Source organism: Salvelinus fontinalis, chromosome 37 (assembly GCF_029448725.1).
Source record: "Salvelinus fontinalis isolate EN_2023a chromosome 37, ASM2944872v1, whole genome shotgun sequence".
NCBI lineage: Eukaryota > Metazoa > Chordata > Actinopteri > Salmoniformes > Salmonidae > Salvelinus > Salvelinus fontinalis.
The window spans coordinates 21,469,538-21,484,504 of NC_074701.1; the positions used below are offsets into that span (position 1 = coordinate 21,469,538).

The following is a 14,967-nucleotide window of genomic DNA, read 5'->3' on the forward strand; positions in this document are numbered from 1 at the left end:
CAAGCTGCCCACTCAAGAAAAAGCTTCAAACTGTAATCAGTGCCTGCCAACTGGTTCAGGTTATCAGTCAACCTACCAGGGTATTTACAATGAAACCATCCACATATTGATCACATCTTTACTAATGCTGCAAAAATCTCTCTAAAGTAGTATCCAAATCCATTGGATGTAGTGATCATAATATAGTACCCATATCTAGGAAAACCAAAGTTCCAAAAGCTGGGCATAATGTAGTGTATAAGAGGTCATATGAGAAGTTTTGGAGTGATTCATATGTTAAAGATGTAAAGAATATTTGCTGGTCTGTGGTGTGTAATGAGGAGAAACCAGTCACTGCACTTGACACATTTATGAAAATCTTTATTCCAGTTATTAATATGCATGCACCCATTAAGAAAATTACTGTAAAATCTGTTAAATCCCAGTGGATTGATAAGGAATATTTTTTTTTTATGGTTGACAGGGATGAGGCAAAAGGAATGGCAAATAAGTCTGGCTGCACAGCCCATTGGCAAATGTACTGTAAATTGAGAAATCATGTGACTAAACTGATCAAGAAGAAGAAACTGTACTATGAAACAAAGATAAATCATATAGAGAATGATAGTAAAAAATCTTTGGCGCACCTTAAATTACATTTTGGCCAAAATGGTCAACTTGGCTCCATCATTCATCACAAAACCCACTGATATTGGCAACCACTTTAATATTTTTTTCATTGGCAAGATTAGCATACTTAGGCATGACATGCCAACAACAAATTCTGAACCTACACATCCATGCATAACTGACCAAATTCTGAAAGACAAGAATTGTAATTTTGAATTCTGTAAAGTGAGTGTGGAAGAGGGAAAAAAACATTTTCTTGTTCAAACAGCCAACCAAATCAGCCTGTTACCAACCCTTAGTAAACCTGTTGGAAAAACATTGTTTGACCAGACACAATGCTATTTAAACAAATTAACAACAGATTTTCAGCACAATTAAAGGGAAGGGCATTCAACATGTAAACACTTACACAAATGACTGATGATTGGCTGAGAGAAATTGATAATGAAAATATTATGGGAGCTGTTTTGCTTGACTTCATTGCAACTTTTGACATTATCAATCATAATCTGCTGCTGGAAAAACGTATGTGATATGGCTTTACATCCCCTGCTATGATGTGCTATGATGTGTATCAAGATTTACCTGTCTAACAGAACACAGAGGGTGTTCTTTAATGGAAGCCTCTCCAACATAATCCCAACATAGAGTCAGGCATTCCCCAGGGCAGCTTTCTAGGCCCCTTAATTTTTTCAAACTTTACTAATGACCTGCCACCGGCTCTGAGTAAAGCCTGTGTGTCTATGTCTGCTGATGTCTCAACACTATACACGTCATCTACCACAGCAAGTGAAATCACTGTAACACTTAACAAAGAGCTGCAGTCAGTTTAAGAATTGGTGGCAAGAAATAAGTTAGTTCTAAATATTTCAAAAACTAAAAGCATTGTATTTGGGACAAATCATTGACTAAACCCTAAATCTCAATCTTGTAATGAAAAATGTATTTGTGAGAAGTATTGACATGTTGAATGCACTGAGCTGTCTGTTTAAACTACTAGCACACAGCTCAGACACCCATGCATACCCCACAAGACATGCTACCAGAATTTTCTTAAAGGTCCCTAAGTCGAGAAAAGACTATGAGCGCACAGTACTGCATAGCGCCATAACTACATGGAACAATATTCCACATCAACTAACTCATGCAAGCAGTAAAATCAGATTTAAAAACTGATAAAAAATAGACCTTATGGAACAGTAGGGACTATGAAGAGGTACAGACACAGACACACGCATACACACACACATGATAACATACACAATATACACACACGTTGTGACGGCCCTGAATTTTTCTGAACCGTCTCAGTGCTTCTCCTTCCAATAGGGCGCTCCCCCTTTAATTCCCAATTAAATAGTGCTTCTCCTTTAAATAGGGCGCTTCCCCTTTAATTCCCAATTAAATAGCCAGCATCAGCTGTGCAAAGGTGGGGTTGTGATGGAGACGTGAATGAGGATGTGGTCAACCCTCAGTTCCTGAAGCGTTGCTATTCCGTTTGTTTTGTTGCCTTAAAGTGTGTTTTGTAGCCTAATAGCTAGTTTACCCAGGATCGGATCCACTCTTGGCGTCTGTGGACTACACCTCTCTGTTGTTCTTCGTGGCCTTTTCTCCGCTGAAGATCTGTTGGCGGATTGGATTGTCTGACTGACTGACTACAACCTTTTCGTACGCGGTATTTCATTTGTTTTGGAGTGATGTATACTGTGATTTATGTAGTTAGTTGTGAGGACGTATTAGTCTTTGATACGCTTTATAGTTGTGTGGTAAAATAAGTGTTATTTAGAGTGTATGATTAATACTGGGTTTACGCTACGGACCAACATTGCGTGACTAAGGTCACTTGAGTCCCTGAACTTCTTTACCAGGCTGGACTCTTTTTTTTTTATGCCAGAGGTACAGGACATTTCTGGAGGAATCAGAGCTCATTATTTGTTATATTGTTATGTGTATGTGATCATTTATGTTAATACAACCCACGCAAAAGAATACAGTTTTTGAAGTTCTTTCCAACGTTTTAAGGGTTTATGAAAAGTGTATTTCCATCCTGACTTTTACATAAATCCTTTGTATTGGTGTAGACTTGACGGACCAGATGGGACTCATTCCCTCCCTAACCAAAAGGAGAAACCAATGTCTTCTCTGGTAGGCACAACCTACCTGGCACCCCTATAAATAATAACCTCAAGTCAAAACCGTTTTATAAAAAATGGCACCCCAGATGGGACCTCAACATTGAGAACTAACCAAAGCAAATATTTTGTGTGGAATTAAAACAATGGATTCACCCCAAGAAAATGTGCTCATCCATATTCTACCTGTCAATGGGAATACACAGGCCCATTCTGACCACTGAGCTGACAATACAAATCATAATGTGAATGGAAATAATGGAGTTGATTTGGGCCAGAGCCCTGGGAATCTGAATGCTCGGTCTGGACCAAAGGCCACAGGAGGTCTAACCAGTTACTCACTTATTGACATGGATCTGTGTGGAAGTACCGTTACAACGTACAAATAGGTTTTTTGTTGTAGATAAGTGGTGGTAGAGGAGTGGCCTGAGTGCACACACATAATGTAATGTTTTTAATTGTATATAACTGCTTTCTGGACCCCAGGAAAAGTAGTTGCTGCTTGGCAGAAAGAGGGAAAGATTGTGAAAGACAGAACAGGGGGACTATCAGAGGGACAGACAGCAGAACAGACAGAGAAAGCAGTACAATTCCAATTCACCTCATATCCTACTTGATGCATATGACACGCTCTTCTCCCTCCATCTTTTGATGAGGACATATTTTATCCCACGCTGTGTGTCCGTGCAACAAAAATCTGCCTTTAATATGATAATAGGCTTCCCTGTCTTCAGCCCCTCTCCTCTGCCAAACCCTATGCTAATGCCAACGTCAGATAGAGAGCAGGAAGAAGGGATAATAATTTTTTCCGGTAGAGTGGGTACTTCCAGATGCGTAACAAACTTGAAGGAGACATTGGGTTCTATTTTAACAAACCAAATGCAATGGTAAATCTTAGCACTGGTGGTAGGGCTATGGATCCTGGGCTGTGTCAGACATATTGTTGCTATTTTCACTGTATGAATTAGGGCTGGGTTTTGATTTAATTTACATTCTTTGGGTTTTTGATCAATTAAGAGGTCTCACGAGTCAAACCCTTTATGAAAGGTTTGACTAACTATTGAATACATTGGTCAGGACCAAAAAACAGCCTTCATTGAGAGGAGGAGAAGCTATGCATAATAATCCAAGATGGCGTAGCAGTCAGACGTCTTTGTTCTGTTGTGTCCCTTGTATATATCTTTTTACATATTTTTCTTCGCATATCTTTTAAAAATATTTTCCTAAACCTCAACTTCTAAATACTCCCCTGCAACCCGCCTCACCCAATGTGGCGTGGATCTGCTTTTTTCTATTTCTATTTACTTCGGATCTGGAATCCCTCAACTGAAGCTAGCCAGCTAACTACCTACTAGCTATCAGTTAGCAAACCATTGCTAGCGGTCATCAGCTAACCTTTAGCTCGGAAAGCTCTCGCCAGTTCGAACAACGTGACTCAAACCAGAGAATAACAGACCTATTTCTCTCCATGTCCCCGGATTCCTACCGCAAACTCTGAACATTTTCATCTGGATCTTCGCAACTAGCTAACCGCAATCCCGGGTGACCACTCCTGGCTAGCGTTTCCATCCCGGAGCATGCACCAACTGGCCTGAAGCTAGCCCGGCCAGGGCTCCTGTGCTACCACCGAAGCCCACTCCTGGGCTACAATATCCGGACCCCTTCTACTGCCGGTACGGGGCACGGAACCCCGCCGATCCTCTACGACTGGAATACCGACATAATCTGCCTGAGGACTCCAACAGGCACCTCAGGCGCAACGCCCGCTGAAGGCCCATTCTGCTAACCTGCTAGCTACCTAGAGCTACCTGGAACCCTACTAATTCCACGACTGGTCGATCGACGTCACTGCACGAAAAGGCAAAAACAGACTTACCCCCATCGCGACGTCCCCCAAAGGCTAACTTGCTAGCCCCGGTCTGCTAACTGCTAGCTTGCCTGCCCCGGTTTGCTAACTGCTAGCTTGCCTGCCCCGGTCTGCTAACTGCTAGCCCCTGCTAACTGCTTGCTTGCTAACCCGGTCTGCTAACTGCTAGCTTGCCTGCCCCGGTTTGCTAACTGCTAGCTTGCCAACCCCGGTCTGCTAACTGCTAGCTTGTTTAACCCCGGCCTACTAACTGTTAGCTTGTTTAACCCCGGCCTACTAACTGTTAGCTTGTTAGCATCAGCCTGCTAACTGTCTGAATCGCCGTGTCTCCAGTCAGCCCAACCACTCACTGGACCCATATGTTCAATTGGCTACCCATGCCTCTCTCTAATATCAATATGCCTTGTCCATTACTTCCCTGGTTAGTGATTACTGTCTTATTTCACTGTAGAGCCTCTAGCCCTACTCAATATGCCTTAACCAACCATGTTGTTCCACCTCCTACATATGCGATGACATCACCTGGTTTAAACGTCTCTAGAGACTATATCTCTCTCATTACTCAATGTCTAGGTTTACCTACAATGTACTCACATCCTACCTTACCTTTGTCTGTACACTATGCCTTGAATCTATGCTATCGAGCCCAGAAACCTGCTCTTTTTACTCTTTGTTCGGAACGTGCTAGACGGACAGTTCGTATAGCATTTAGCCGTACCCATATCCTACTTTTACTCTGGTGATGTCTAGGTTAATCCAGATCCTGCAGTGCCTAGCCCCACTCCCCAGGTGCTCTCATTTGTTGACTAATGTAACCATAAAAGCCTTGGTTTCATGCATGTTAACATTAGAAGCCTACTCACTGCTTTAGCACACTCTGCCAACCCGGATGTCTTAGTCGTGTCTGAATCCTGGCTTAGGAAAACCACCAAAAACCCTGAGATCTCCATCACTAACTATAACATTTTCCGCCAAGATAGAACTTCCAAAGGGGACGGTGTTTCAATCTACTGCAATGATAGCCTGCAGAGTTCTGTATTACTATCCAAGTCTGTACCCAAACAATTCGAGCTTCTACTTCTAAAAATTCACATTTCCAGAAACAAGTCTCTCACTGTTGCCGCTTGCTATAAACCTCCCTCTGCCCCCAGCTGTGCCCTCGATACCATATGTGAATTAATTTCCCCCCATCTATCTTCTGAGCTTGTGCTACTAGGTGCCCTAAACTGGGACATGCTTAACACCCCGGCCATCCTACAATCTAAGCTTGATGCCCTCAATCTCACACAAATTTATCAATGAACCTAGAAGGTACAACTCCAAATCCGTAAACACGGGCACCCTCATAGATGTCATCCTAACTAACTCGCCCTCCAAATACACTTCTGCTGTTTTCAATCAAGATCTCAGCGATCACTGCCTCATTGCCTGTATCCGTAATGGGTCTGCGACCAAACGACCACCCCTCATCACTGTCAAACGCTCCCTAAAACACTTCTGCGAGCAGGCCTTTCTAATCGACCTGGCCGGGGTATCCTGGAATGACATTGACCTCATCCCGTCAGTAGATGATGCCTGGCTATTCTTTAAAAGTGCTTTCCTCACCATCTTAAATATGCATGCCCCATTCAAAAAAATGTAGAACTAGGAATAGATATAGTCTTTGGTTCACTCAGGACCTGTCTGCCCTTGACCAGCACAAACATTCTGTGGCGTTCTGCATTAGCATCGAATAGCCCCCGTGATATGCAACTTTTCAGGGAAGTTAGGAACAAATATACACAGTTAGTTAGGAAAGCTAAGGCTACCTTTTTCAAACAGAAATTTGCATCCTGTAGTACTAACTCAAAAAAGGTCTGGGGCACTGTAAAGTCCATGGAGAATAAGAGCACCTCCTCCCAGCTTCCCACTGCTCTGAGGCTAGGAAACACTGTCACCACCGATAAATCCAGTATAATTGAGAATTTCAATAAGCATTTCTCTACGGCTGGCCATGCTTTCCACCTGGCTACCCAACTGCCCGGCACCCTCCACAGCAACCCGCAAAAGCCCCCACCATTTCTCCTTCACCCAAATCCAGATAGCTGATGTTCTGAAAGAGCTGCAAAATCTGGACCCCTACAAATCAGCTGGGCTAGACAATCTGGACCCTCTCTTTCTAAAATTATCTGAAATTGTTGCAACCCCTATTACTAGCCTGTTCAACCTCTCTTTCGTATCATCTGAGATTCCCAAAGATTGGAAAGCTGCCGCGGTCATCCCCCTCTTCAAAGGGGGTGACACTCTAGACCCAAACTGCTACAGACCTATATCTATCCTACTCTGTCTTTTCTAAGGTCTTCGAAAGCCAAGTTAACAAACAGATTACCGACCATTTCGAATCCCACCGTACCTTCTCCGCTCTGCAATCTGGTTTCAGAGCTGGTCATGGGTGCACCTCAGCCAAGCTCAAGATCCTAAACGACATCATAACCGCCATCGATAAGAGACATTACTGCGCAGCTGTATTCATCAACCTGACCAAGGCATTGGCAGACTCGACAGCCTTGGTTTCTCAAATGACAGCCTCACCTGGTTCACCAACTACTTCTCAGAGTTCAGTGTGTCAAATCGAAGGGCCTGTTGTCCGGACCTTTGGCAGTCTCTATGGGGGTGACACAGGGTTAAATCCTCGGGCCGACTTTCTTCTCTGTATACATCAATGATGTTGCTCTTGCTGCTGGTGATTCTCTGATACGCCTCTACGCAGACGACACCATTCTGTATACTTCTGGCCCCTCTGGACACTTAACTTACCTCCTGATGAGCTTCAATGCCATAACTCTCTTTCCGTGGCCTCCAACTGCTCTTAAACGCAAGTAAAACTAAATGTATGCTATTCAATCGATCACTGCCCGCACCTGCTCGCCCGTCCAGCATCACTACTCTGGACGGCTCTGACTTAGAATACGTGGACAACTACAAATACCTAGGTGTCTGGTTAGACTGTAAACTCTCCTTCCAGACTCACATTAAGCATCTCCAATCCAAAATAAAATCTAGAATCAGCTTCCTATATCACAACAAAGCATCCTTCAATCATGCTGCCAAACATACCCTCGTAAAACTGACCATCCTACCGATCTTCGACTTCGGTGATGTCATCTATAAAATAGCCTCCAACACTCTACTCAACAAACTGGATGCAATCTATCACAGTACCATCCGTTTTGTCACCAAAGCCCCATACACTACCCACCATTGCGACCTGTATGCTCTCGTTGGTTGGCCCTCGCTTCATACTCGTCGCCAAATCCATTGGCTAAAGGTTATCTACAAGTCTCTGCTCGGTAAAACCCCGCCTTATCTCAGCTCACTGGTCACCATAGCAGCACCCACTCGCAGCACGCGCTCCAGCAGGTATATCTCACTGGTCACCCCCAAAGCAAATTCCTCCTTTGGTCGTCTTTCCTTCCAGTTCTCTGCTGCCAATGACTGGAACGAACTGCAAAAATCTCTGAAGCTGGAAACACTTATCTCCCTCACTAGCTTTAAGCACCAGCTGTCAGAGCAGCTCATAGATTACTGCACCTGTACATAGCCCATCTATAGTTTAGCCCAAACAACTACCTCTTCCCCTACTGTATTTATTTATTTTGCTCCTTTTCACCCCAGTATTTCTATTTCTACTTTGCACATTTTTCCACTGCAAATCTACCATTCCAGTGTCTTAATTGCTATATTGTATTTACCTCGCCACCATGGCCTTTTTTTGCCTTTACCTCCCTTATCTCACCTCATTTGCTCACATTGTATATAGACTTATCTTTCTACTGTATTATTGACTGTATGTTTTGTTCATTCCATGTGTAACTCTGTGTGTCAAATTGCTATGCTTTTATCTTGGCCAGGTCGCAGTTGCAAAAGATAACTTGTTCTCAACTAGCCTACCTGGTTAAATTAAGGTGAAATAAAAAATTGCTTGGTTTTTAATCAAATTAAATGAAATGTGAACAAATATTAGTTTTTGTTTCTAAATACAAGGTTTACGGGAACAAAAAGAAAATGTATCTTGTTCCATGTGCATGTGGTCGTCGTGGCTGGATAGGCTGCACTTCCACTGTCAAAATCCATACCATAACCAACCAAGTTACTGCTAACACCAGCTTTTGGTTGGTCTAAAATATCCCCACCAGTGCTGCCTGAAATTGGTACTTTGGCGTATGTTTTTAAGGACACACCTCAGATACTGCCACCCCTCCCACCTCAGCGCAAGCGAACTCATATAAGACAGACAGGTCAATGAACAAACCTGGCGCTAGGGTTTGAAAACAGAAGGGCGCCGGCTCTAACAGGTCAAAATTGCAAACAAGCGTGCGTTTGACAATCGCACTGGTTAACTATCATTATGTAACTGAATACGAATTGGGAAATGTGACTTCAATTGTAAATCACTTCAATATCGCCAATCCTAGGTCTTATGAGTCTGGTATATTGATAAATAATTAAATGTTAAAATGTAATCAAATCCAATGTTATTCATCACATGCACTGAATACAACTGGTGTAGACTTTACATTGAAATGCTTGCTTACAAACCTTTCCCAATGATGCAGAGTTTAAAAATAATATAAAATAGTAACTAACAGAGGAATAAAATACATAAGAATGTAGCTATATACAGGGAATATATATAGTATTTCTGTTCCTCACCTTTTTAAAAACTCCATGTATTCGGTGTGTTTGATCAGGCCCGTCCTCATCATGATAGTCTGAAAGCATTGTCGGTCGATGGCCCATAACTTCACATTGGTGAGAGCTGGAGAGGGAGAAAATGGAGGAGTGATCAGAATAGTCAGGGAGAAACATGGATACCAGGTCACTTTCACAATATAATGAGTCATCATCATTAACCAGGTATCTACTTGGACAACATGAGTGCACTTTTGAGAGAGATGAGGAGAGAAAGAACTTAAACCTGCCCAGGCTATCCCATAAGAACCCACAGCAGAAAGGCTATTAGAATAGCTTCCATCACTGATGAATGGATTAATTTGGCTGACTCTCTGTGCATGTTTATCTGTTTGTTGCTTTGCATGTTTGTTCTGATCCTGACCTGTCTACTTGGATGTCTGTGTCACTGTAACACTGACTCCTCTTCTAATCAGAACACACAGAAACACCAATTAATCGAGAAACAGACACTTAAGGGTAGGCAAGATAAGACACACACACACACCCACATACTTCCAAGGAGCAACAGTTGAGCGCAGTGTGTTCTGTGTAATCAAACACTGCCAGACCACAGGAGAGATGCTCTCATTAGACGGTCAGGCTCTTTTTAGTCCCAGTTAGTTTCAGCCTGTGGTGAAAACTGATCTGTCTGCAGTCCTTGTACCAACTAATGAGGAAGGAGACAGCAACAAACACTATGCATACTTCTTTAAGCACTAAATAACTAAAACAGAGTGTTGGGTCCCATTCCAAAAACCTACTTCTCTTGGGCCTAGATAACTCACAAAGACGGAGCTGAAACACTGGTTAAATGGACGCAATATGGCAGATGGAAATTTCACAGCCTAGCAGAAGTCTTAGTGAAGCCACAGTATCACCCTTTTGTTGTCAGCTTTCCAGTACTATCAGGCTGCATGAAATCAAGGGATCCAACCTATGATTACTAGAACAAACCGCCATTCCAGACCTCTAAAACCCAAGCCTCAGAGAAAAGGGCTAGAAAATCTTTTGGAGTAACATTCCTGTTATGCGCTAAAGCAGCAGCTGTTAAGAGGAGAGACGTAGTTGTGTAAACACAGAGCAAACAGAGTGCTACGGCGGTGAGTGGGCAATTCACAGGGCATGGGGAAATCAGATATCGAGAGGCCAGGAGCGCATTGCAGTGAGGGTAAGTGGGTTATTTAGAGACTTGACTAAATTGCAGTGAGACTTAGGGAGTTAGTTAGCCTGCAATGTGTGTAGATGAATGTCTTAATGCTTGTGGGCCGTTCAGCCATTAGCTCGACAGCGTACTAAAGCCACTCCAGGCCCTGGGTTGATAACAGGCAGGGATGGAGGTGGAATGTGAAGGGTCTTGAGAAGTGTGGGAGTCTGGTAGTGAGGGAATTATGTTAGCGCAGACTGAGAATACATGCATGATGCATACTGCATATAACGTACTATGTGTGTTGATCTCTAAGCACACGCACCAACGCACACACAGGCACGCACCCTTGGGAGCTCATTCCTTAAAGAGATTGGAACAACACTATTGCAACCACAAAAAAGTGTGCGATCAAGTCTGCTATGAAGGCCCATCAGGATTTATGTTCCCCACAGCATACAAAGTGTGATCTTTCAGCCACAGTCTCCTCTTCCTCTACCTTGTCCTTGACAGGCCCATACATATTTCATTTTTTTTTAACTTTCACCCCCTTTTCGTGGTCCAATTGGTAGTTAGTCTTGTCTCATCGCTGCAACTCCTCAACGGACTCGGGAGAGGTGAAGGTCGAGAGCCATGCGCCCTCCGAAACACGACCCTGCCAAGCTGCACTGCTTCTTGACACACTGCTTGCTTAACCCGGAAGCCAGCCACACGAATGTGTCAGAGGAAACACCGTCCAACTGATGATCAGAGTCAGCTTGCAGGTGCCCGGCACAACCACAAGGAGTCACTAGAGCACGATGAGACGAAATCCCAGCCGGCCAAACCCTCCCATAACCCAGACAACGCTGGGCCAATTGTGTGCCGCCTCATGGGTCTCCGTGGCCCATACACCCCCCCCCCCCCCCCCCCCTTTCCCTATCTTAAAAAGGCAGTAGCTTTGCCCTGATAGTTTGTAGTTGTTTCCCCTCCCCCTTAATCTGTCCCACTAGCTCTTGGGAAGTTTCCTGTTATCACGCTAGCAAGTAAAAGTGCAGTGACGCCACCATCACTCAGAAGCACCTGTTCATGGGACATCTGTTCTGATTTCATATTAGGCATCGTCCAAATTAAAGAGTATTGTAAGGTCAATGTTTCCCTTAACATTATCTGGCTCTGTACCTCTTTTTAGTTTCACTTGGACTGTTTCCCATACAAATGTGATCGATTGAGCTGTTGATTGGGATTTTCACAAAGCATGTGTGTAATCAAGGATCAGTTGATTTGCCTTGTGTCACCCTCAGGGAGAGAACAGCTTTGTTTAAGCCCTTATACAGCAACTGAGGCCAGAGCTCTGTGTCAGTGGCTGGAGAGAGAACATCACAGAGCAAAGGAGAAAGGATTGAACAGAATTACTTTGTCCAAAGTAACCAGAATAAAAAGTAAATAAATATCTTTACTTCTCGATGTAAGTCGCACCATTTAAATACAAGTGGGGTGACTGCCAAAATGATTTGTAATAGAATAATGTCAGTGTAACTTTGTTTTTTAATAGAAAGCAGCAAATAATTATACGTTTTCATTTGTGTACTGATATTGTTCAAAGTTTAAAAAAAGAAGCACCCAAATGTTAAATCATCACACCATTGTACTCTCATGGTGAATGTTCTCTATGAAGTTGAAAATGACTCCAGTATCTTTGAAACACAGTCCCTCTCTGGTCCCGGATGGCTCTGATACACAGTGCTGCTGCAGTTGCTTTGTCAAGCTGCATGGCACCAGGATTATAATGAGTTGTGACACCCCCTCATATCAGTTTCACAAGAACAAAGACAACCAGGAGAAAATACACATAAATAAGCAACTTTGAATATTCTTACACAGTTCAAGTCACATAATCCTGACTGTCCAATGGAGGGAGAACAATACAATAGCAGAGAGAAGACACACAGCATACATACAACTGCATCTCCTGGGGAACACAGCAGAAAAAAGAATACCAACAAAGGGTGGAGGACAATTGTTCATATCCGGCTCTAAGCACTATGAAAAAGAGTGCCAACTTGTACCGTTATAGTTAGGAACAGAAGTCCAGAGTGCCTGGGTATAGAAAGGCTACTGAGTTTATGAACCTAGACTCCTATAGGCACTGTTTCACTCAGAAGTAAGGGATAATTAGATAGTCACACTTTGTAAGTGGACTGAGGGTTTTCTACAACAGTCACACCCCACTATTATAATGGAGGATAGATTGACTGTATTTCTCGCTATCTTTCTCTGATTTTGCCCCTCTAACCCCCCCCCCCCCCCCTCTCTCTGTCTCTCTATCAACACCCCCTCTCTTTCTGTGTATCTCTCTCCCTTCTCTCTCTGTAGCCCCATTCCCCTCATCATACTCTATAATTATATCACTGTGGCTTGGAAAGGCAAATGTGTTGGAATACTGAAGGAATATTAATTAACATGCATCTTTATCCGAACCTTCGGAGCGGTGGTTATTAGGGTATTAGCTACTCTGAGAATTATCATAAGTCCCTCTGTAATTAACCTGATGATAGTTAGGCAGCTCTGAGAGGACAGGGGGCTTGTCTGTCTCAACTGCTGCTGCTGTTGGGCACAAAATCTGGTCTGAACATTCACAATGAGAAGTGGCATGCTGTCATACTATTGTGGTGTACGACATTGAAGAGCTTTCAAACAGGCTTCAAACACATACCTGCAGTGTCGTTCTGTGTTACTGTTATACATGTTAATCCTCTTCATTCACTCTTACTTTGTGGCTCACAAAGTAGTGAAATAAGTGAAAAACAGTAAAAGTAAACATTACACTCACAAAAGTTCTAAAATATTAAATGTATTTCAAATGTCATGTCTGTATACAGTGTTGTAATGATGTGAAAATAAAGTACAAAAGGGAAAATAAATAAAGGTTGTATTTACAATGGTGTTTGTTCTTCACTGGTTGCCCTTTCCTTGTGACAACAGGTCACAAATCTTGCTGTTGTGATTGCACACTGTGGTATTTCACCCAATAGATATGGGAGTTTATCAAAATTGGATTTGTTTTTGAATTCTTTGTATGTCTGTGTAATCTGAGGAAAATATGTATCTGTAAGATGTCATACATTTGACAGGAGGTTAGGAAGTGCAGCTCAGTTTCCACCTCATTTTGTGGGTAGTGTGCACATGTCTGTCTTCTATTGAGAACCAGGTCTTCCTTTGGCGGCCTTTCTCAATAGTAAAGCTATGCTCACTGAGTCTGTACATAGTCAAAGATTTCCTTAATTTTGAGTCCGTCATTCTGCCACTGTGTACTCTCTGTTTAAGGCCAAATACCATTCTAGCTCTCAGTTTTTTGTAAATTCTATCCAACATGTCAAGTAATTGTCTTTTAGTTCTCATGATTTGGTGGGGTCTAATTGTGTTGCTGTCATGGAGCACCATGGGGTCTGTTTGTGAACAGAGTCCCAGGACCAGCTTGCTTTATTTAAACCTTTATTTAACTAGGCAGGTCAGTTAATTAAGAACAAATTCTTATTTTCAATGACAGCCTTGTTCAGAGGTAGAAAGACAGATTTTTACCTTGTCATCGCAGGAATTCGATCTTTCAACCTTTCGGTTACTAGTCCAACGCTCTAACCACTAGGCTACCTGCCGCCTAGGGGGCTTTTCTCCAAGGTGCATTGCTCGGTAGGTGATGGCTTTGTCATGGAAGGTTTGGGAATCACTAGAATTCAGGATTTTGATAATTAGCGGGTATCGGCCTAATTCTGCTCTGCATGCATTATTTGTTTTACATTGTACACAGAGGATATTTTTGCAGAATTCTGCATGCAGAGTCTCAATTTGGTGTTTATCACAATTTGTAAATTATTGGTTGGTGAGTGGACCCCAGACCTCACAACTATAAAGGGCAATGGGTTCTATAACTGATTAAAGTATTTTTTTTTGCCAGATCCTAATTGGTATGTCAAATTTTGTGTTCCTTTTGATTGCACAGAAGGTCTTTCTTGCCTTGTCTCAGATTGTTCAGAGCTTTGTGGAAGTTACCTGTGGCGCTGATGTAGGCAGAGGTATGTATAGTTTTGTGTGCTTTAGGGCAACAGTGTCTAGATGGAATTTCTATTTTATGGTCCTGGCAACTGGACCATTTTTGGAACATCACTATTTTTGTCTTACTGAGATTTACTGTCAGGGCCCAGGTCTGACAGAATCTGTGCAGAAGATCTAGGTGCTGCTGTAGCCATTCCTTGGTTCGGGACAGAAGAACCAGATCATCAGCAAACAGTAGACATTTGACTTCAGATTCTAGTAGGGTGAGGCCGGGTGCTGCAGCCTGTTCTAATGCCCTTGCCAATTTGTTGATATACACTACCATCCAAAAGTTTGGGGTCAGTTAGAAATGTCCTTATTTTTTTCAGATAATCACATTTCTTTGTCAATTAAAATAATATCAAATTGATCAAAAATACAGTGTAGACATTGTTAATGTTGTAAATTACTATTGTAGCTGGAAATGGCAG

The 14,967-nt window shown here is 42.7% G+C and overlaps 1 protein-coding gene across 2 annotated transcripts in view; it reads right to left on the minus strand.

Moving 5' to 3' along the window:
* LOC129836351 (cGMP-dependent protein kinase 1-like) overlaps positions 1-14,967 on the minus strand; it is a 162,426-nt gene that overhangs the window by 53,604 nt on the left and 93,855 nt on the right. For both annotated transcript variants that reach the window (XM_055902396.1, XM_055902395.1), the window contains exon 4: positions 9,301-9,406. In XM_055902396.1, coding sequence (XP_055758371.1) covers positions 9,301-9,406 — 106 coding nt within the window. The remainder of the gene's footprint in view (positions 1-9,300; positions 9,407-14,967) is intronic.